Consider the following 24376-nt stretch of genomic DNA (forward strand, 5'->3'; position numbering starts at 1 on the left):
GGACAATGGGGGGAAAAGTGGCAAGGGTTAAAGGTGATGCTAGGGGTTTAAGTTTCAGATTAGAGGAATATATATGTGTAACTGTTTTGCCGAGGGAAAAGATGAGTTTAGTTTTGGATATACTTAACTTCAATTGCAAATGCCATATATAGATGTATGGTTTTTAAAGAGCCTTCAAAAATGGAATTCATTGTTGCTTTAATTAGCATTTCCCTAATGTCTAAAAATGTTGAACATCTTTATATGAATTTATCGGTCAGGTGTATCTTCTTACATTGCGTGTTAAGAGTTTTTGCTCATTTTTGTATTGGTTTGTAAGAGTTTTTTTTCCCCAAATATATTTTGGAAGCACCTTATTCATTAAATATATTTTATTTAATATTGTATTATTACTGTATTGTGGATATTCTCTCCCAGTTTGTGACTTGCCTTTTTACTAACGGTGACTTTCAAAAAGCAGAAGTCTTTATTCTTGAAGAAATTGGGTTTATCAACTTTTTCTTTTATAGTTAATGCTTGTGGTGTCCTTTTAAGAAAACTTTGCCCAGGTAGTGCAAGTGGGGCAATAATTGGCCAAACAGTACAAACTTCCAGGATGCGGAACAATTGGAACTCTCATACATCACTGGTGAGATGTAAATAATACAACCACTTTAGAAAAAGTTTGACAATTTTTAGAGTCTAATGTAAATACTATACTACTCAGTAATTCCACACTTAGGTACTCCCCAAGAGAAAAGGAAACATAAACATATATCCCTGCTTATAGGACTTGCATGAGAGTATTCATAGCAGATGTATTCTTAAGAGCCCCACACTGGAAATGGCCTAAATGTCCATTAGCATGTAAATAAATTGTGGGTATCCTTACAATGGAATCCTACTGGAACAATGGAAAAGAATGGCTGATATATACAAGAACATTGATGAATCTCAAAAATATGCTCAGTGAAAGAAACCAGAACCAGACACAAAGGACTATGCAGTATATGGTTCTGTTTTTAGGAAATGCTAGAACGGTCAAAACTAATTTAGAGTGGTAGGAGATCAGTCACTATTTAGAACTAGGGCAGAAATTGCTGGAAAGGGAGTAGAGAAATTTTTTTGAGTCAGGATTACATTGCATATATTGTCAAAGTGTGCAGAACTGTACATCCACGATGGGTTCATCTTATTGTGTGTAAACCATTCCTTAATTAATTAAATTCCTTAAAGTTATTAGAGGGGGAGATTAGTAGAAGCATCAGAGGTAGAGGTTGAGTTCTGAGTATGAGTTACATAAAGACAGGATTGGAAGTTCTGAAACTATGAAGAAATCATAGTGGTAGAAGAATGCCAGAGGCAGATCCTTGGGAAGTACATACTTGTAAGTGCTTGGAGGAGGCAAAGAGAAAGAGAATACTCGGAAAGAAAGGAAGATAATTAGAATGTGAAGTATCAGAAACGAAGGGAGAAGAGAGTATCAGTAAGAGTATTGGGTGCCTTTTATGTATAGGTCCAACTGTCTCTTGCTGGGTGAAAGGCCAAACCATGCAATCCAGCTAGGAGCAAAAGCTGCATCAAACCTCAGTGGAAGATAAAAGCAGAAGAACTGACTTTGGGGAATGGTCTACATGTTTTCTTGCAATGGAAGCACTGGGAAAAATCATGTTCAACTTTTAGAAACATTCTTAAGCTTAAACTCTATGGAAGTGCCTGGGTTTTCACATCAGTGGCATTGGTGTTAGAGCTGAAGACTAGTTAGTGCAAAATAGCAAAAACAGATCTCTGCTGGAAGGCAGCCGGATAAACTGCATTAGAGCCATAGTAGCAAATATGGAGAAGAAAGGTAGGTGTTTGCCAGCAGCTGTAAAAAGGTGAGGTGACATGGAACAGTGCCAGTTGGTGTGGACAGAAAATGGCTGGGAGGCCTTTGTAAAGCACCACTTGAAATGATATCCACAGTTGTGGCATTACTGGTACCAAGAGTAGCTGAAAAACTAAACTGCAATGTTTTGTGTAGCTGATCGGGTGAAAAAGACAAACTCACCCAAAAAAGCCTTACAGAAGTAACCATTACTGGGAAAGCTGCGGTTAACACAACACGCTCAGTTGTCTTTGAACTCTCAATGAAAGCACAAGAAACTGGGCTGTGTTGTATAACAATGGTCAGGAGAAATGAGTTCATCTTGTTTCTTAGGCATTCCAATACAACATATTACTTTTTAAAACTAAACGATGAAAGTAAGTCCCAGATCTCCACTGGAATGAAAATGCCTGTGGGGAGAACCATTTACCCTGTGGACCGGTTTGGTGGCTGCTTCTATCTTAGTGGTGAATGAGCCTGGGCTGCCACCAGGCCAAAGAATAAAACAGGGAATGGTTTTACTCAGCACAGGCCAAAGGGATAGAAAACAGAACAGGAAATGACAAAGTTACAGAAAGTTTCAGGAAAGAGAAAAATAAGGAGACGATGAAACAGAAAAGATGGTTGTATGATGCTGTGTGGTTGAAGGCAAAGCAAAATGGCTCTGTAGGTAAGCCCACCTTTAGTCCTGGGTAATGTTAAATTTCACCTCTGAGTATTACTATTACTCCTTTCCAGTAGGACACCTTCCTCCCTCCCTCTCTCCCTCCCTTCCTTCCTTCTCCTCTTCCTTTCTCTGTTTCTCTCCCTCCCTCCCTCCCTCCCTCCTTCCCTCCCTCCCTCCCATCGTTCCTCCCTGCCTCCCTCCCATCGTTCCTCCCTCCTTCCCTCCCATCATTCCTCCCTCCCTTCATGGAGGTATAATTGACATATAACATTAGTTGCAGGTGTACAAAATAATGACTTGATATTTGTATTGCAAAATGATGACTACAGTGAAATCTGGTTAACATCCATCCCCACACGTGTTACACATTTTTTCCTTGTGATGAAAACTTTTAAGATCTACTTTCTTAGCAACTTTCAAATATACAACACGGTATTGACTGGAGTCACTGTGCTGAATGTCACATCCCTGAGACTGACTTATCCTGTAACTGCAAGTTGGTACTTTTTGGCCCGCTTCCTCCAATTTACCCATCCCCACCAACTCCTTGCCACTGGCAGCCACCAATCTGCTTTCTGGATCTATGAGTGGAAGCCTGTTTCTTGATAGTATGATTATCTAGGATCTTTTGAGCTAGAGGAGAATAATCCTACCTACTGTGAACCAAGTTTCGTGCTGAGGTTGGAGACAGAAAGATGAAAGGACAGTGTTCTGGTCTCAGGTAGACTGGTTGGTGTTAAGAGAGAAAACACAGATAAGTAAAATACAAAGTGAGAATTCTAAACGCGTATAAAATGAAGACTTACTACAAAAGGCGAATTGCTCACTCATAGATTAGGAGGCGACAGGAAGACCTTTAAAATGGAGTGGAGTTCTGAAGGATAACTGGAAGCAGTCCAGCCAGACAAACGAGACATTTTAGGAGAGAATTTGTACCGAGACCTGGAAGCTTGGAACACTCTGGATAATAAATTCAGTAACTCTAAGGATTTCTGTGCGGCTGAAGGAAAATGTGTGTGGGTGAAGGGTGGGCCGTGAACTGGGAATGTGTGTACAAGCCATATCAGATCGTCTCATAAAAAGTCATGGATGTCTTGCTAAAGTATTTTAATTTAGAGGTCCTCTGGCAGAATTAGGAATCCATAATGCCACCAAGGCCTAGAAACAAGGCCTTGAAATTATGTGCTTTGATTGAGATTGAGATCCTTAGCCTGTCATATACAGCCTCCTACATAGTAGGTGCTATATAAATATATATTGGAAGTTTGAATTTTGAATATTATTTATATATGTAATACTTTATATATTAATACCACTATGCTCGTACCTTCCCAGAGGGTATTATTATTATTCTTATTTTACAGAGAGATTAAATGATGTGCCCAAGGTCAGACACTAGTAATGACAGGACCATGATTTCATACCCAGACAGACCAACTCTAGAACTCACACCTTGGCCTTTAGTCATAGCAAACAATGCTGTCCCTACTCGGGTTAGTAACTAATACTGGGCCAGAATCTGAGTGATTTATATAGCATTCTGGACAAAGTGTTAACATTCAGGGCTGCTAGATTGTACTGAAGAATTTAGGGAGTAATAGTTACATGATTATAACAATAATGTTTCTAATTCACTGTAATGGTTTCCTGATATTTATAGAACTCGATCTTATCCTTATGAAAAGGAAATTATTACCATAAAATTTACTTTCAGGGCATTGAACAATACAAGTCAGTCAGTTGAGGTTCACTACACTGAGATCCTGGATCTTTTCTAAGTTTCCATGGACAGGCACACACTACTTTGGGTAAACGGCATATTTACCAAGGCAAATATGTTTCTGTTATTTGTAGTTTACCATTGCCCCCCTTCTTTTGTTTTTAACTCATATGTGTGCAAACAGCTGGAAAGAGAAAAGAAAAAGGGAGAGGGTTTAAATGGATTGAAATTCTGCCAGGACAGCAGTTTCATTCAAAGTGTTCGGTGAGGAAACCTGTAAATGGGCCACTGTCTTTTAAATTGTTTATACTTCTCTAAGTTCACCTAACAGGCAGACTGGGGATGCATGTGAGATCAGAAGATACAACATTTAAATCGTTCAGTGAAAATAGTATTTTCACACATGAGAATCAGAACAAAAAAAAAAATAAAGTCAAGTGCTAAAGATCTATACATAATAGTACATCATAGTTCTCCCCTCTGGTTTCTGCTTTTAAATTCTTTGTCCCATTGAATAGAAACTGGCACAAATCTGTCAGCCCCACAACAAAAGATCTACATCATCGTTAAGAGTGAGGAGAAAGCCAGGGTCTCTCAGATTCTCTCTTTCTGTTGCTTTCTTTATACATTTCCATTTGGATTCAGGCTTCCTCTCGTGAAATGTTCCTCTGTTTTGACATGCACCTGGTATAAGTTGAGGAGTGGACGTTTAAAGCTATTTAAAAATATATTTGTATATTTGTAAAGTATTTCAGCAAGGTAGTTTCTGAGTTACTTTTATTGTATGTCCAAAATATCCACTCCCCTTGTCCTCAGGTGTATGTACTTAATGTCTTTGAAATGCTAATAGAATATAGCTAAATAAGGTTTAGAAACTTAGCTGAGATCTTAATACGCCTGGTGGCTTTATGTGTTCACTGTCGCTTTGTATTACCTATGCTTTGGAAGTTTGTAAAATCCCTCAACACTAGTTCATTTGAAAGGCATGAATTTCTTGGGGGAATTTTCTGCATAATCGGCACCCAAGAGGGAAACGAAATTCAAGGACACATTTAAACAACTTTCCTGAAATATCAGTAGCATATGCTTTGTTATCTTTCCACATTGAACACAGGCTGTTGAAGGAATCCTACTGCAGACTTTAAAATCAGTACTATACACAATATCCCAGTTTATAACAAATATTTTCTAATGTTCCTTTACTCACCAAGAATAAATAATAATACAAATTGTTTACATATATAATTTTTACAAATCAAGAAAATAAGGAAAGTAAAAACGAAAAACGAAAGTTTATAATGGAATTTATTTCACTATGAGGATCTTCAGGTATAACTATACTGGAAGATGCAATGAAATAATCACATGCTTGCAGCTGCTAAAAGGGATTTTGGATTTAGAGAAGTAAGAGAGGAGATTTTGAAAAATCGGGAGAAAATAAAAGATCAGAAGCTGGGTGAATGTTACACTAAAAGCTAGAATATTCTGTTTATATTAAAATCATGCAAAACCACATTGTGCTATGTTTATATGTCAAGTTCTCGGCTTAGATCATTATAAACAGGGTTTCCTTCTATACATGTGTCCTATGGAGATTTTGAAAATTGTGCAGAATGTGGGAATAGTTTTCATTGTGTGAAACTGTCTCACATTGCAAGATTTGTACGCTCGTAGGCCCATGGCCTTTAAATGCCAGTTGCTTTCCTGTATGCCCATTTTTTAGCACTCTAAACGTGGCCCGATGAATATTCAGAATATTCTGCAGGAGGCCATGCCAACTCTACTGAGAACCAAAGTGACTCAGTGCTATAGGATTAAGTTTTTAGCAATGGGAGCTTTTAAATATTTTTCTCTCTCTGTCTGTATTCACACACACAGATATTTCCTACATTTAGAACCAGAATTAAACTTAAAAAGATGATGAAATAAACTAAAATTTAATGAAAAACCTTTGAATATAAGCACAGATTACTACATCGTGCTGTGATGAATTGTAACCCTTATACCTCAGTGTTCTTGCCCCAATTGATTCCTTCAGCCATTGCATTGCTGAAGCCCCTCAGTATTAACGAAGGACTTGCTTTGCCCTGCAAATAACACTCATCGTTATTGTAAGGTTTTTTACTTAGAGATATTTCAATTTACTAGACGTTAACAATGAATAATAACATTTAACATTTTAGCTAGTGCTTTTCTGAAGTGTGAGGAAGAATTGAGTCAACAGATGAGAACTGAAGCTGAGTCATCTACAGAGTTCATCGGTACAACGAAACAAAATCTAACTATTAGTACTTGGGTAGTCATGAGTTGTTAACATGACAGTCTGAGTAAGTGGGGCCAGTAAAAGAATTGCAGAAGCATAAGGTGAATGAGTACCTGCTTCAAATCCAGATAATGTAATGAGAAACTCTTAATTAGTATTAAATTTGTGTTCCAAGTATTCAGTCTTTTGAAACCTAGCAAACATTAAAACCTATCAAAAGACAAATATCAAGCAATATATCTGCACAGACACAAAGGACCCTAATAGTTTCACGTCTTAGTTGTGATGAGGAATGATGGAGATGGTTTGCAGTCGGTGATGTTCTGTTAGGGCATAGTCATAAATTGCAAGATTTTTCCTGACATAGTTCTGTACCTACCATCTGCACCATGTGTAACTTCCTTAGACAAACCACTTACCTTACTAAGCCTGAGCTTTCTTATGTGTAAAATGAGGATAATTTTTCTCACCTAGTAGAGTTTTCACAAGGCAGAATGCAGGTTGATTTTACAGAATGCACAGCACATATTTCCACATTAAGTCCTCACTAAAGACTGACAATCATTACAGTAACTGTGTTATTCACATGCCATGGATTACTGTATGTTCCTAAGGGTTTTCTCTTCATTTAGTCTTGAAATTCTTCTTGCATCAGCATTACGTTCACGACATTAACATAAAGCAGTTACATGATCTACGACAATGATATCAATGTTCATCCTGCAGTCGCTTGAGGGAAAACAAAGTTACTGGACTACGTTTTTCATCACTGATTTGTTTGTGCCATACTTAACCACCTACATCACTACTGGTTGTCGGGTGTCATTGGCTGTTGCTATGAGGGATAACATTGCTTTACCTGCTCCTTTTCCAGGCCACTGCTTTCAAAGGTGTTTCATACATCTAGGTGTCTTTGTTGCTGCCGATGTGAAGGTGAGCGAGGAAGACACTTTTAACTCACCACAGCAGCTTGATTTGCTTAATTCATGTTATAAATATAGGCTTTTATAATATTTCATTTGCTTAAGATGGTTTGAAAACTATTATTTCCTAGATCAGCCTCTCCAAGCATGACACAAAGACCTTTGGGCATAATGTTTGATATAGTAAGATTTGTAATATGATATCTATACAGTTTTTGGCGTGGTGTCAGATATTTTCAAGGTATTGGGAATACAAACCTGTGTGAGAAATGGTTCCTATCTCTGAGCAATTTACATTTCAGTGAGAAGGACAGGCCCCAAACAAAACCAAATAACCAAGATAAAGATTTTCATGAAGTGCTTTGGAAGGTTGGAGGAAGACTCACATAATTCTGCCTTAGGAAATGAGGAAATTTCTCATCCAAGTGATAACATCTGAACTGGTTCTTGGATGATAAAAGAATGTGTCAGTGTTAATGGGGAAAGGGAGTCCAGGAAGAGAGAAAAACATGAGAGAAGACACTGGACCATGAGAGTGCTGGCAGGTTTTGAGAGGTTTTTCATGAACAGCATTAACAGGACTTAAATGAATTGCAGGTATAGGATTGGAGCTGAAATAGATTAAGGGAGACAAGGGTAATAGTGAGATCTCTTATTTGAAAGACTAGGTGAGTGAGATCACCCAGGGAGAGCATGTTGAAAAAACAAAATAAACAAACAAATAAACCCAGAACTGGGTTAACATTGTAATCCTCAATCCTGTACCACTTTAGGGAAGGGAAGACCATGAAAAAGGAGGACCAGTCAATGAAAGAATGGAAAGGGTGGGTGGAGAAGGAAGACGTGAAAATGAGAGTAGGGTCCTGGATATCAAGAATTACAGATGATGATGGCTGATAGTGCTAGTGATACAAAAATATCTGACTGAACGAAGGTTGATCATAACCTTCATAATCGTGCATCAAGATGTACCTGGTGACTCAAGTGAAAACAATTTTAACGTCACTTGCAGGATGGAAATCAGCATGGAAGGAGGTGAGTCATTGATGGGATGTGAAGAAATAGATGTCGGGATCAAGGTTAGGCTTTTCAATAAATTTTGGTGTAGATACGAAAGAAGAAGACAGCATGGTAGCTTGACAGAGAGGTAAGGTAAGGAGAAGAAAATTTTAGTGCATGAAAGAAGAAAAATGAACATTCCTTGAGCACTTACTGTGTGCCAAATTCTGCTAGGCTTTTTCAGATATGTGAACCTTGAGCATATGCATAGGCTAAAAGGAATGAAGGAGTGAGTGAAATTACAGGAGTTAAAAAAGAAAAAGGGAAAGTTGGAGGTGATAATGGGCAGAGGAAACACCATGAGAGAATTCATCTTCCTAGGTCATGCATCACTGGAGTGGGTTTAGAGAATGCAAGGTGCACATATTTGGCTGCAAAGTTTTGGAATTTTCATAATTTGGGTTTCTACCTGACATGAACTGAGGGCTTTTCTAACATGGAAATAGATTTGTTAAAATGACAGCTTGGGTTTAATATTAGCTAACATTTACAGAATGTTTACGCCGTGCCACACACTCTGCTAAGCGCTGTGTATGCATTGCTCCCTTTACCCAACAAACCTGTGGTGGAGATAGTGTTTTCATCCCCATTTTACACAGGAAGAAACTGATTCCCAGAAAGATGAACATTCCAGGTCACAGCACGCGTATGTGGTAGAGCTTAGATTTGAACCCATGCAGTCTGAGTCCAGAGCTTGTGTTTTCCATCCCTCCATTCAACGTTTTATCCAGTAGTGTTTCTGCATAAATTACACAATTACCCTTCGTCCACTCTTACTCTGCACTAAGGGACAGGTTGTGGATATTTGGTTTTCTGCTGTGCTCAAGGAAGGGTGCACTCTACTTCAAGAAGCTCATGAATATCAAAACCTTAATCACAGCTATTTGGATGACACAGAGTTCATGCTTTACAAACCAACCATGACCCCAGTCATATTACAATCAAAGTTGCAAAATAAAGAAACATTCTGAAAAACCTTGTCTGCTTCATTTAGATAACAGTGTGCAGAATGAATTGAAAGATAAAAATGCTCAGCATGTACCATTTCCTTTTCCTTTTTTTTTTTAAAATTTTAAGCCCCATGGTGTTATGGATGATATCATCAGGCAATTTGGTTTGAATATGTTCCATGCTGGACTGTGCAGATTACCCAACTAATGACATGCAAACTCCTTGCCATTGTGACACCTCTCTTCTCACAAGTGGGAATTTCAAGTGACAGACTAAAGCTGTTTGCTATCAATTTTGCAAAAAACACATCTGCCAGATAGCCAAGATTTAGTTCAGAGACTGAAATCAATTAATATTCTAATTTGTTACCTGTCATTAGTGTCACACTAGATTATGCCAAGTCAAAAGTGATAACCTTTACATAACATATGCTCCTAAAGGAATTTGATTTTCAGGATATGTTTTATTTTTGCTTAGTGTTGCTCCCTGTGTATACATCCCATTAGAAATTTTTTACACAGGCAGTAAAAACTGTGGTAGATTAAAATAAAGGTGTAAAATATGCAGTTATGAGTTTTTGATAAAACTACATGGCTGTACTTATATAAGTTTTTCTAACTCTAATTTACCGTAATATTTTAAGATTTAGGTAGTTGACTTGTTCCTTTCTATTAAATCAAGTATAGATCTAGCAGCATGATATTTTCATAGGAGTTACCCAGATCCTTTGAAGTTCTATTAGATTGCTGATCAAAAGTAAACCTCCATGGAGGAACAAGGGATCACCTGGGTCTCCTGCCCAGTGTCTAAGAAAGGGACATGGGAGTGGGTCAATAGCTTGGGAAGAAATGAAGTTAGTCAAGGAAAAGAAAGGAAAGAAGGGAGCATTTCATAACTTTTTTCCAGCTGCCTGTTTTCTTATTGCTAAATGGGAGGGAAATATAAAGTACAGAATGGTTGGCTCTAAGTAGGAAAGGCTAAAAGATGGAAGTGTCGCTATAAAGATGAAAACAACTTGCTTTTTTCAGTGTAAATGACACAGTCAAGCACTGGAATAATTCCTAGCATTAAAAATAAAAAATATTTAAGATGATTTGATTTTTCAGCATCTTAAGACCTCAAAGTCTAGGGTGGTTCAGGACATAAGTTAAACTGATATTCATTCATTTATTCATTCAACAAGTAGATATGGAGTGCCTCCTATGTATCAGGCACCACCTGTGCTCGAACCCCACAAAGAACAGACCCAATTCCTTGCTCTCATAGAGCTTATGCTATTTTGGAGGGAGCCAGAGCAATTTAAAAACAAATAATAAATAGCACCATCTGCAAAGCTGTGCTATGGTGAGAAAGCAAGGGTGAGGACAGGAATTGCTGGCAAAGATGAGGTGGGATGAATGGGTTATCATTTTAAGTAGAATGGTTGAGAAAGTCCTTCACTAAGAGGATGACATTTAGGCAAAGCCTAAAGGAGAGGAGAGAATGAGTTTTTTGGCTACATGGGGAACATCCAATCTTATAGTTAATAACATTGCCATACCACTCATATTGTTTACTCTTCTGAAGAAGGAGATGGTGGTGTTCAAGACCAGGCAGAGTATGCATTTTATTTGATGTTATTCATTTCTTTCTCTGCTAACTCATCTCTCTTAAAGCAATCATTTTGGTAAAATATTCAAGTGAGAGTTTGCCCCCATGATACATGCATTTTGGTTTGTGTCTTGTAGTTATGACCTTGAAGTTGTATCAGGATCAGCCATCAGCTTTGTAGCAGAGCAGGAAAGAGAACTTGTGGTTCTCATCCTAGGGCTTCATCTATTGGGCCATCTCCACCTCTACTAGGTTATGGATCTTCCTGTTGAGAATGGTAATTACTGGCAACTATGCCGAGAGCGTCTCTCGGATGAACTTGAATTTGTTAACAGTAGACAGATCAATAAATTATTAGCCACTGATGGATAAGAAGTTGATTCCTTGTAGTTTTTTTTTTTTCACTTGGTTTCTCATTGTCCTTATAGAATAATTTTCTTAGGGATTGATAAATCTCTCACCTGAATTATTGCAACATCCTGTTTATCTTCTGTCCTTGTCTTTCTAGAGCCCATTTTCAACACAGTAGCTAGAATGATCTTTAAAAAACTTGAGTCAGATCCTGGGACACTTCTCCTCAAAACCCTCCAGAGACATTTTGTTTCACTCATAGGAGATTCAAGTTACATAGAATAATTGACAAGGCTCACATGATACGGCCTGTGCTACAATCTGAGTTCCCCTTCTGCCCACCTCCACCTTATTCACTCTACGTAAGGCTCACTGGGCTCCTCCTTGCTGTTTCAGGCAGATTTTTGCCTAAGGGCCTTTGTCCAGAATTCCTACATTTTATAACCCCCCCCCCCCCACTTCTTCCAGGGTTCCTTACAAAAGAAACCAGCCCTGCTCATCCTAAAAAATAATGTTTTACCGTCTATGCCCTTCCACATCCCACCTACTCTTCTTCAGTTTCTCTTATTTATGACCACATGACTTTCTATATTTGCATCTAGATGGATTTATTCTTTTCCTCACTAGAAAAGCTTTGTGGGAAAATCTGTTTTCCCAGCATCTGAAAAAAATGTCTAGTTCATGATAAATGTTCACATCTGAAGAAAAAAAAAACCTGTTTCAGATTTAAACACCACTGGTTTTGAACTTAGCACTGCACTCATACAAATAAGCTTAACTACAGGTTATTGTTTTTTGTTTAGGTTTTCCTGATGAGAACAAAGAAACATTTAAAAACCATGCAGAAGATTTTGATATATTAGTAAATTAAAGGAAATCAAGCTTGCAATATTGGAAAGTCCATTTTAGCCATTGTTTAGGAATACTCTTTATAATGGAATAATTTCATAAATACAAGTTAAAAATATATACAGTACAACTCATAAACATTAATATTCTAGAGAAAAATAGACATTTAAAAAAGACCCCACCTGCATGAAACACAAGGTAGAAATGTTTTATAAACTGGGCTTTCATGTATAAAGTATATTTAAAGACTTAAAAATATTCCATTTCTAATACTCCATTTTATTATTGGAATGCTACCCTGCCAACAATTAACAAAAATCAAATGTAAGTTAAGAGGAGTTCTGTCCCCCGGCACCCCCCCCCCCCCCCGCCCCGTGCATAAGATCATTTTTTAAGCATTTATTTTTACTCTACCAACCATATATAGTACTTACGTGGAATTTTATGCAACTCATTCATAAACTTCTCCTTCAGCTTCGAAAAGGCATCTTCCTTTCCTTCCCCAGGACTGGCTGGCTCTGTGGCATTATGTGGTAGGACAGTCGCAACAGTGGTGACTGGCGGGGCTGCCAGGGCCTCATGGTGACTCTCGCTCACCATTTTAGGTTCAGGTGAATCTAAGAGGGGAGGGAAGCAAAATAAATAAATAAATAAAACAAAGAACAATTCAAAATGGCTTAACTGATCCCACATCAAAGGTGCACCAGAGATGAAACACATTAGAGAGTGCACCTGCTCCCCGGGTAAATAGTCTATCATTAGCATATTACTTTATGTTGGTTCATAAAGTATTTATGGAACCACGGTGGAGAGTCTTTCCTAGAAGGTAAGACCAGACGTACTTACTGAAAACACTGTCCCAACAATACTATGTGAGCTGTCAAATCTACTAGTTGTTTATACTGCCAGTTATTTATTGTGCGGATTTAACTTCTAACCTGTACATTACAGAACTGTGTATGAAACAGTTGCTGACAACATATATGCTCTATACTCTGAACATTTTGTATTTTCTAAAAGGAAAGGAAGATTAAATATTTATATTCAAAATGTTGATAAATGATAGCATGCATTCAAAATATTAGTTACTTTTAGAGAATACTAGTATAACATGGACACTGTAAGATATCAGGAGTGTCCTAGAGAAGCTTTTGAATTTCATTTATTGATGGTACATTTTCCTCCCAGTCATTTATTTTTGACATTTACTGTAGACAATACTGTGATCAATAATTCAGTTGTCTTGCTGGGTAAATGTTTGAAGCCACTGTAAATGTGGCATGATTGACTGTATGTATCAAGGAAATGATGATGAAACATGTCTTGTCTGTCAAACCATTTCTGTTGATTCATCTTGATTAGATTATTGAGTTATTCTATTAAGTTAATGTATTCAATTACTTTAAATGTTTATCTCCAAAATATTAAAAAAAAACAAACAAAAAACAATTAGTCCCTAAGGTAGCCAGTAAAAACCTCTTAGCCTTGAATACAGAAGACCTCAGTTCTGGTTCTATTTCTTGGCTGAATGCATTCTGATAGGACATTTGACCTCTTAATTTATCTGCCTTCTGAAATGTAAAGAAACTGAAACCTGTCTTACCTGGATTTTTTTTAGTACATGTGCAGTGCAGAAGGCGTTCTAAAGAGGCAGAATTGAAGCCCTATTCTCCAGCCTAAACATATTCTGGGCTTTAATAATGAATTTTACTGTATGACTTAAGATTTCAGGCAGTGCTGTTAAGAAAGGGAACAGGATTTGGGGCAGAAATAGATAAATACAAACATGTCTGGGCAAAGTAACTTCATAGTCTCAGCAGGAAAGTTGATGGACCTATAAGTCCCTTTTGCAAAGAAATGGAAATAACCAGAAAAGAGATAAAGGATTTTTATAGATTTAGAGTCTTTTGTGAATTAATTATGCATACTTATGTATTTAGTGGAAATAAACAGTAAGTAGAATAATCTCTGATGTATGGATGTATTATTATAATCTTAAAATCCAGAGATTTTTGGATTTCATGGAAGGAGGGGATGGCTGAGGCTCATAAATACACACGGATAATCAGTTTTCATTTTACAAATGTTATTTTTTTTAAAGCTTTTAATTTTCCACTAGTATTCACTATACATTTCCACTATATTCACTAATATAACGTGAAAGGGTAGAGTTAGACAGATAGGGGCTTAGATCTTCTCCGTTCCTTAGTTTCTTCATTTGTAAAGTGAGAATAATCCTACCAAAGACAGAAGGTTTTTGAGTATGCAGTGAGGTAATCTATTCAATGAGCTTAGGACTGTATCAATAGATCAGTCAATCGGTCCTTCTGTCCCCCCTCTTACCCTCCCTAGTAATACTTGGCAATCCAGAATTTTCCAGATGGTGGAAAACTGTAGTTTTTTCTCCAACTCAAGGTCACTTTCTAGAAGGTTTTCTTGATTTTCTGGTTGTGTTTAGCTTAGGATGTGTCTCCCTGCTAAAATTTGGAGTCTGGTTTGCATAACTTAGGTGAAACTACTGATATTGATAATAACAAACCTTTTATATTTCATGTGAGTCAGCTAAGACTAGAATTATATACACAAACACATACATATGTATGAAATATTAGTATGTATGTATTCAAAAACTAAATTTGGTCCTCTGCTGTGAGAATTACCAGACATGATATGCATTATTTCTTATCTCTATAGGATAGTTGAGGATATTTGAAGAATCATGGTTTACTGTAGAATTTAAAAGACATTATTGCAGTAAATGCAAATGCCTACATACAACAGTGCCATCATTAAGGTATATTGTCTAATTACGTTTCAGTTCAATTTTTGCATCTTCTAGAAGTGAGGTATTGTTGCTGGTCATCTAGATTGATCAGCTGCCACCCCAAACTCCTTTCTAGCCTTTGTGTGCACAGATGGTTGGGTCCTTTGCCACTCAGGTTGTTGAATATTTTCATGTTGCTCCAGTTTATAATGGAATATAAAACATCTCTACATATGAGTTGAATGATCTAAAAGACTATTTAAAAAATACTTGTTTGATAGAAGTTGGATTTGAAGTATATTCAGTATATTTTTTTAATGAAGCAATGAATATTTCCAATCCTCTTCAGATATGAGGTATGCTTTAGAAGTGTTTTTATCAAAAAAGGTAAAAGCTATAAACTTGCAACTGTTATTTGTCAATGATATTATCTCTATTATTTCTAATTATTTTAAATCAAGAAAAGATTATAGACAATGCTCCTTTTTCTTAACTGTGAAATGAAAGTCTTTCATAAAATACAGAAATATAATGGGCAATTAAGGATCTAATATACTGACAAAGAGACTGATTGTTAATATTCTTACTCCTTCTTATTTTGAGAGATAATGCTGTTTGTAAATAGAAAAACTTAGAGCATTTACATGGCTCTTCAATTCATATTTATGGGAATAAAAAGCTTATACTTTACCACTATAACAAAGGACGTCTGAAGATACAATAAAACTAATGGGGCTATTGAAAACTAAAGATGCCACTTACTGACCTACTGAGTGCCAAAATACTGTCATTCGTATAATATTCTCAATTCTCATTACACCCTGAAGAGCAACTTGGTCTTATTTTACAGAAAACAGTTGGGATGTGGAGAGGTTAAGTGATTTGTCCTACAAAGATTTAGCCTGATTCAAGGTTCCTTCCCCTAGACTACTCTAATAGTAACACTTACATAGTACTAAACAATTAAATTGGTACTGGAAAGATATTTATGATTTTCTTTTGAACTGGTTTACCAGTAAATGGAAAACACAAGTCCTTTTTTTGCCAATGGGAAACGGGTTACTTAATTTTAGAGTGTAGTCATTTAGTTGGTTAAAGTGGATTTTGGCATCTTGAAATATGCCAAGAGAAATAATATTGGATAGAAAAATAAATTCCCCTCTAGGAGAAAGTTCAGTACGAATGACACGAGAAAGCAGTTCTCAAAGAAAGGAATACAAATCCTCCTGATAAGCATTTAATTTCACAAATAGTCAAAAACCTAAGACTTAAAATAACAATAAGCTAATATATATTCATTTCTAAATGTGGGTATATGTAGATATGAAGGTGAGGGTTCAGAAAAGTGAGCAATTGGGAAAGCCCATAGAATAGAAAAATACTTTATGGAGGCCAAACTAACAGCATAGAAAAAGCTATAAAAGTGTTAAGCGCCTGGGTGGCTCAGTTGGTTAAGGATTAGACTTTGGCTCAGGTCATGACTTCACTGATTGTGATTTCGAGCTTAGTGTTGTGCTCTGTGCTGACAGCTTGGAGCCTGCTTTGGGTTCTGTCTCTCTCTCTCTCTCTCTCTCTCTCTCTCTCTGCCCTTCTCCCACTTGTGTTCTGTCTCAAAAATAAACATTTAGAAAGATACATTTAGAGCTGTAGAAGTACACATTCTTTTTCCAGGATTTCACAATAAAGAATTAATCTGGGGTGTACAAACAATTTAAAGATGTTTATTGTAACGTATTTGTCATATTACAGAGCAGAAACTATGTAAAGAGAGACTTAAAATTATGGTAATCGTTAAATAAAATTATTAAAATTATCTTCACGGTAAATATTTACAAACCTGGAAATACATTGTAAGTGTTAGATGAAAAAAAGCAAATTATTGAACATTATATGAAATATGTCCAATTTTTCGAAATAAAAAACTCAGTATCAAAGAGGTTGGAAAGATAAATTTAAAGTGTTAAATTTGTGGTAGAATCATTTTTTCTCCGGTATGTTTACATTGTCAATATATTAGAAATCTGAACTATTTTAAATTACACAGAGAAAAAAACCTTTAACACTATTTTGCTCTTAAGAAAAACTGCTTCTTGCAGGAAGAGTTTAACTTCCTAGTGCCAGATTTAAAAAAAACTATTTTAAAATGTAATGTAAAAAGCTAAATTGTAGGAAGTGATGATTTAGCTATGTATATAGCAAATACAATATTCAAAGTGACCAGTGGTTAAAATACAATGTAGAAAAAATATTAAGGTATCATAGAGGTTAATACTTTTATGGTACAAAATGAGGAAAATCAGGATTTTTGGTTTCCATGACAACTTCCCTTTGTTCCTTATATTCTTCTTAGTAGGACTTTAATTATGCCTATCTCTAGGTCTATAAATTGATACAGATTTATCAGATTATATAGTGAGATTGTCTACCATACTGCATAAACATAACGATTTTTGGAGGAAGCACTATTTCCATTTAAGTATTGTATTTTATAATAATCACATGCAAAGTTAAAAAACAAATAGGAGAAAAAGGTAAAAGAGGGGCGCCTGGGTGGCTCAGTTGCTTAAGCTTGCTACTTCAGCTCTGGTCATGATCTCACAGTCCATGAGTTCAAGCCCCGTGTCAGGACCTGTGCTAACAGCTCAGAGCCTGGAGCCTGCTTTGGATTCTGTGTCTCCCTCTCTCTCTGCCCCTCCCCTGCTCATGCTCTGTCTCTCTCACTCTCAAAAATGGATAAATGTTAAAAAAAAATTTAAAAAGGTAAAAGAGATGCTGAAAATATTACTTAAAAAAAAGCATTCAAAGGCAGAAATGCCCCAAAATGAAAGTAACTATTGAAGTAATTATCATAGAGAATCCAGCAGATACCATGGAATATGTTAGAGTGCATTTTTGAGATGGAGGACAGAATGTAGTGATTTTATTCCATCAGAATTTTCCTTGACCTTCTGTAGGTGTAGGTGGGAACCATAAGAGGATGCCATGTGAATCTCTCCCTTCCTTTCAGACATGAGGCCCTTAGTTTCAGAGAGTGCTGCCTAAAGACAGCTCAGAGCTGAGTGATCTCTCCTAAATGATTTCCCTTGACTGGAGGGAGCTGCCACGCCCAAGGTTAAACCCACTTCTCCAGGGACAGCCCACATCCAATTGATGAGTGGATGCTGGTATAGAGGCCTGGCCCCTGCCTCAATTTTATCTCTGAAGGGCCCTATAGGATCAGCTAAAGCCTGTGGTGACTGCACCTCAGTTTTTCAGAAACTCGCTTTGCCCAAAACCTGCGTTCCCAGTTTCCCTACCCAGCAAGCATTCCCCAGCAAGCTACATGAGACCCAGAACAGCTCCCTAGGAATCTGACCTATGGACCTATGGCACCCACTCTGGAAGATTTTTTTTTTTGGGGGGGGGAAGAACTAATGTCGAGGTTTCATTTAAATTCTTTCCACACCCAAGGATTTTTAGGCAGTAAGTGAAGTCTAGCAGCATTATACAAATCTTCCACAAGTTTGCAGATGTTTGAATGTCAGGCTTAAGGTATATCTTCTCTCTAGTTTAAATAGATACTTTCTCTTGAAGGAAGGAAGAGGGAAACTGGAAGTTATATAGTCCCTCTCATGGCGATGACAGCTGACTTCTGGGGATAGTCCCAGTAAAAGGGCGAGAAATGAAAGGTTGTTTTCAGACCTTGGAGCAAATGGAAGCACAGCAGGCCACCTACCTTCATAAACCATAAAAAAGTACAGGCTCCTGGGTCTTTTTCTTCTTTTCTTTCCAAAGTAGATCTAGTTGCCTCCGGATTTTACCTATTTAGCCACAAAAGCCTCCTAAGAGGTACAGGGAGGATTTTGCTTTAGAGTGTGGTTCTCAGGTAGTATTTCTCATACATAGTTTTGCACATTGAATATAAGTGGCTCTGCCTGCCTTTGAGTATAGAATCGGCATCTCTCCCCGACCCTAAAAATACCACACTACGAACACTGAAAAGGTGTGTAGATTTTTATAATGAAAATGTCTTTGGAGGAGCGCAAGCAGGAAGGAAATACTGAACGCTCACCAGCCGCGTTTCCTAGGAATCTACTTATTTATTGACTTACTGGTTTATTGAGATTGAAGCATGACTGACCTGCAAAGGGCTGTACATATTTAATGTATGAAACTTAATGGACTTGGTAATAAATGTACACCCAAGGAACCATCACCACAGTCTCTAGTTCCTGGCTCTGTACAAAGTGCTATATGCCTTCTGTCTCCCTTCTTGTAAACCTGTTTCTCTGCAGCCACTGAGTGCCCTTATTGGTTTTCCTTCTTTCTCTATTTCTCTTTCTCTCTCCTTCTCTCTGATCAAAACTCTCCTATTCTCCTTATCTTTTCTCTTCTTAGTTTCTTCCCTTCAAAGGGGAGAACAAAAACTTATTGTTAGGTCTCATTTACCATGTACCAGGCACTTGATGTATGTCATGAGTATCTACTGAACCTTATGCTTTATGTGAAGGCAGAGAAAAGGAGAATAAGACCCCGATTCTCAACCTCAAGGCAGCCCTTGAGTTTCTCCTAGCTGTCTTTTCCTGCCATTATGGAAACCCAATATGCCCTGCTACGGTATCTCTTGATACCAATAGTGGCAAATTGCAAATCACAGTCATCTTCTTGACATAGTGACACAACTAGAAACATGACCCTGATGGCCAAGCGGCAGATGGAAAAGCATGAATAAGAGGTAACAAGTAGGACCAGGAATTAGGAAATTTGGATTCAAAGGAAATAAGTAGAGAAAGGTACAGATGTGAGGTGCTGAAAACAGTAGAATAGCAAACATTTGTATTAAAAACTAGAGATCAAACTTTTTCAATGGCCAGCTACTCTTAGTAGACGTTGGAAAACTTTGATTTATCAAGTTTCTTTTTTCATATTTTTAATGCAAATTATTTCTTTTAAAGTATAATTTGGTTTTCTAGATTTTTTGGTGTTCATCTTCTTCCATTCTTGTTGCCCCAGGACAGGCAAAAGCCATTCCTCAAGGTCCATCTTCCTTAAAGGTGGAAGGATACTGGTTGTAATAAGAATTTGATTATTCTCCCATCTCACTCTAGTTTTGATTGTGTGAAAAATAATGTTCTATGTGAAAAAAAAGTCACTACTACTCAGGTATATTTCCAAGTTAGCCCAACTTGTTCAAAATCATTCTTTTCTTTTTTCAACTTTGTTTTCTCTGAGGAGAGACAGATCTAACCCTGGATCCCGCAGAAGTGGGAGGTGGGTAGGAGATGTACTCAAGATATGAACCCCAGTCCTTACCCACTCATAGCTCCTTTTCCGTGAAACTGTCCTGCTCACAGACTCTAATGATGGGCAAGAGTCTAGGTAGAATTCATGGCCACCCCTTCTGCCATAGTCACAGTGGATTTATGGAGGGATGAGCACTTGACTCAAGGGCAGCTCACTTAGGTGCTGGCCTAAGGCCAATGACACTATTTGGCATGAAAAAGTGAGTGAGGCACATAAGATTGTCTCCTTTAGGAATTGAAGCTATGAAGTACCTGGAAAAAACTGAGGCATAGAGAAGAAACATGCTTATTGTCACAGAGTTAATAAGTGGTGAAGCGAGGCTTCCAAACACCATGACCACTGTTCAGTGCCATTTGTGCAGTTACCCTGCTTCCTTTGGCCTGGTTTCCAGGTCTGAGTTTATCACATAGTATACTATAAAAACTAATATAATAATCAGAGTAGCTTCACCTTGTGATCAGGAAGGCATCATCAGAAGTAAAACCTACTGTGTAGTTCACTAGGCTTGGTAGTTTGGGGAATATTTAAATTTATGGGGCGCCTGGGTGGCGCAGTCGGTTAAGCGTCCGACTTCAGCCAGGTCACGATCTCGCGGTCTGTGAGTTCGAGCCCCGCGTCGGGCTCTGGGCTGATGGCTCAGAGCCTGGAGCCTGTTTCCGATTCTGTGTCTCCCTCTCTCTCTGCCCCTCCCCCGTTCATGCTCTGTCTCTCTCTGTCCCAAAAATAAATAAACGTTGAAAAAAAAAATTTAAATTTATAGCCAGAGTCGGTAAGTTCTGTTTCTGTCTGCCCTGCAGTCATAATTAAATGTATGTTGGAGAGTGATAGAACCGATCGTACAGAGTGATCTAAAGCCTAGAAAAATGCTGTGGAGGCCAACTGACATATGAGTATTTAAAACATTCAATTAAATGTATTTTTTCACATTTTTGCATCTCAGAAATGGGAATTTGCCTTATAATCTATGGCATCTTAAGGTCACTATTGGCCAGGCTTGCGCACTCCCAATCTGCTTGTTATCCCCACTGATGTTCCAGTCAACAAATCATTTAAAGGACATTTGAGGAAGGAATCTGAATCCTGGTTGTGGTCTTAAAGCTTTCTACTGTAACCTTACACAATTAAAACTAGCAGAATGAGAGTCAAGTGTCTTGGAAGATTCTGGAAGCATTAGTGGAACAGCATTTAAAGAAATGCTTTAGCCAACACTACTGGTAGCACAAAGGTAAATGGTGCACAAAAAGAGATGGGCATCATTAACTCTAACTTGAGAACAGGTTTAGAAATTTAGGAACATAATAAGTAATCTATTGTGCTTTTAATTTCCTCATTTGTATGTACAAAAGTGACACAAAATAAAACCTAAGTCTGAATGATTTTTTGATAAGTACAAAATAAAAATTCAAGGGATATGAAACTATTTTCAGCATATTTTACTTTGTAGCATTTTTTCTTGGTAGTATATAAAATAACGATGCATCTTGTAATTAATGGTTTCTTAGAATACATAAAATATAAATTTCCTACAGAACAAAGAGAAAGCATTAGCATTATTTACAAATAATGTATTATAAAGCAATAAACTTGATAAAATTTTTAACAAACTGAGTTTCTCATTCCCGGAAGATCAATCAACACAATTATATTTAGCAATTGAAGGCAATACGAATTTCAGAAGAACTAACTAAAATAAAAATAAATCCATGAGCCAAATGGAAATTAAATTTATTGCTGCAATATTTTCCCCTTCAGACCTATAATACAGACAAGAAAAGAATGGAAACAACTAAATTATATCCAATTCAAAGTCCAAGTACTGAATTACTGTAAAATGATATAGAAAATCAAGGGCTCTTAAACAAAATTGAAAATTTCCCGCCTACAGTAGGGAAATAAATTTTGAAAATTGGGATAGGACAGAATTGTCAAAGCATTTAATGAATTCACAAATTTAGTAGTGTTTTTCTGATCTATTTACTGTGTACCCATTTCTCTATTAATAAAATATTGTTGTAGTTTTAAAAGCAGCCATCTATTTAAAAAGCACCCCTCAGTTGAGAACTTGGATGACTGGAAGGGGCCTCCTAAGATTTTGTTAAGCATGTCAGAATCATAATGAAGAAAAGCTATCAAAATTGCCTTTAAAATGCATTATAAATATGTCAAATGTATTTTGCAATGTTTTAGAAGTTGTACAGTAAGGGTCAAAATCTCTTAAGTTTTTTTTCGCTACAATGGTAGATGGGAAAACCTACAGAGGAAATTGATCTTTCATGGCTCAATTTAAGATAGTTTTCAGCAACAATGCTCATTGTGTACAATATTAATAGAAGTTATCTCTCTTTAACTTTTCTATAGTAAGATGCTAGATGCTTTTGGCAGTGAATGAAGAGATACAGCTTAGCTGGATCAAGCCAATTGGCTCCCAAAATGTTTTCTATAGAAGCTACAGATAGATAATTTGGAATTCCCATCTTTCATTGCTTTGCTGAAACTCAGCTCTGAACACTTGCTGTTTCTGAGCTGCAGGCGCTTGAGAGAAAATCTAAGCTTGCAACTCAAAGCCCTCTTTTATCAAACTGTGCTCAAACTGTCATTGTTTTGTCACACAGTGAAGCAAAGCTTTAAAATCTATCCATACCACAGTTCAGATTGTGGTAAATATGATGAAAAATTCTGCAGTCTACAGTTAGAAATAGTGTATTAATAAATAAAAAGAATAACCCTTTATAAGCCCATAGTATTAGCCAGACATTTTTATACGAGCTTTAAACATAGAAGCTCATTTAATGCTCACAAAATAAACCCCGTGAGTCAGGCAATATTATTATCTATTATAGATGAGAAAACATGCCAAAGGTTGCACAGCTAGTAAGCGCTGGAGCAAGGATTTAGCTCCAGGGTCTATGGAATTCTGCCTGACTAATAAATGAATAGATAGATGTTGAATGAATGAATATATTGGATGACTGCAATGTGTCTGACATGATGATACTAGGTGCTTTGGATAAATTTCAAGTAGTTCATTCACCATCTGTATGCTTGGGGATGCATACAGATGGTTAGAATCCAATGTGTTACATGCTGTAGTAGAAATAATTCTAGGAGGCTACACAGAGAAGATACCACCAGATAGAAGATGATTGAGATTTAACTTATCTGATTATAGTGGGGCCCGAAGACTAAGTTTATATGCTAGATATATGTATGTATGTCTATGTGTATATATCAGATATGAAGTATAGAAAGTGATGATTTGGCTTATTCTTCTTCCTAAATTCTGTCTTCTGTTGTGTGCCAACAAATTAACTTGGGCACGTGAAACCTGAATGAACAATACACACATTTTATGAAATAATAAAATCATGTGTCAATTGCTCACCTAATCAGTCTTTCTGATTTAAGACAAGCCCTATTTTTTTCAGCTCCTTATCTCTACTCATGGGTGAACTTTATTAGTCCCCCCCTACTCTCTCTCTATATATATACATACATATATAATCATGGTAATCTCATTGTTTTTGCCTGTGGTTGGCTTAGTCAAGGAAGGGCATGTGATCCAGTTCAGGCTATTGTGATAGGAGAGGAAGTCTGTTGGGTGATTTCTGAGGAAATTTTTCTAACTCTTAAACATATATACACAGAAAGCAATCTCTTTTCTGCTGGTGGTGGTTGTGTTTGTGTGTGGTACTTGGAAGTGCTTGCAGTCATGTGTTCATGGGAGAATCCAGCGTGGAAGGCTGGTGCTTTACAGATGATGATACTAAAAGTTGACAGCAGTCAAGACCCTCATGATGCTGTGGGGCTGCTATACTAGCTAAAGCTACCACCACCATGCCTTGGAACTTCTTGCAATGGGAGATAATACCTTTTCCTTATGGTTTAATCCATTTTGTGTTGTGCTTGTTGTTGCTTGCAGCCAAAAGCTACGATATACAAATACTTTATAATCTGATTTCCACAATAACAAAAATAAAATTTACTTTTTCTATTGGTTAACGTTTTTACTATGCTGTGCAAGCTTGACCCCTTAAAACCCTTTACCTGTGAGTGCCTTTGACCCCCTAGTTTATGGTTATCAATAAGTTTAAGAGATACTCATTATATTTT

At 37.0% G+C, this 24376-nt stretch overlaps 1 protein-coding gene across 5 annotated transcripts in view; it reads right to left on the reverse strand.

Annotated features, from left to right (window-relative positions):
• SYT1 (synaptotagmin 1) overlaps positions 1–24376 on the reverse strand; it is a 563462-nt gene that overhangs the window by 207288 nt on the left and 331798 nt on the right. For all 5 annotated transcript variants that reach the window (XM_086712751.1, XM_025926620.2, XM_025926619.2 and 2 more), the window contains one exon: positions 12654–12836. In XM_086712751.1, coding sequence (XP_086568877.1) covers positions 12654–12819 — 166 coding nt within the window. In that variant the 5' untranslated portion in view covers positions 12820–12836. The remainder of the gene's footprint in view (positions 1–12653; positions 12837–24376) is intronic.

The sequence above is a fragment of the Puma concolor genome, chromosome B4 (assembly GCF_028749965.1).
Source record: "Puma concolor isolate L17-30 chromosome B4, mPumCon1.1.hap2, whole genome shotgun sequence".
Classification (NCBI taxonomy): Eukaryota; Metazoa; Chordata; class Mammalia; order Carnivora; family Felidae; genus Puma; species Puma concolor.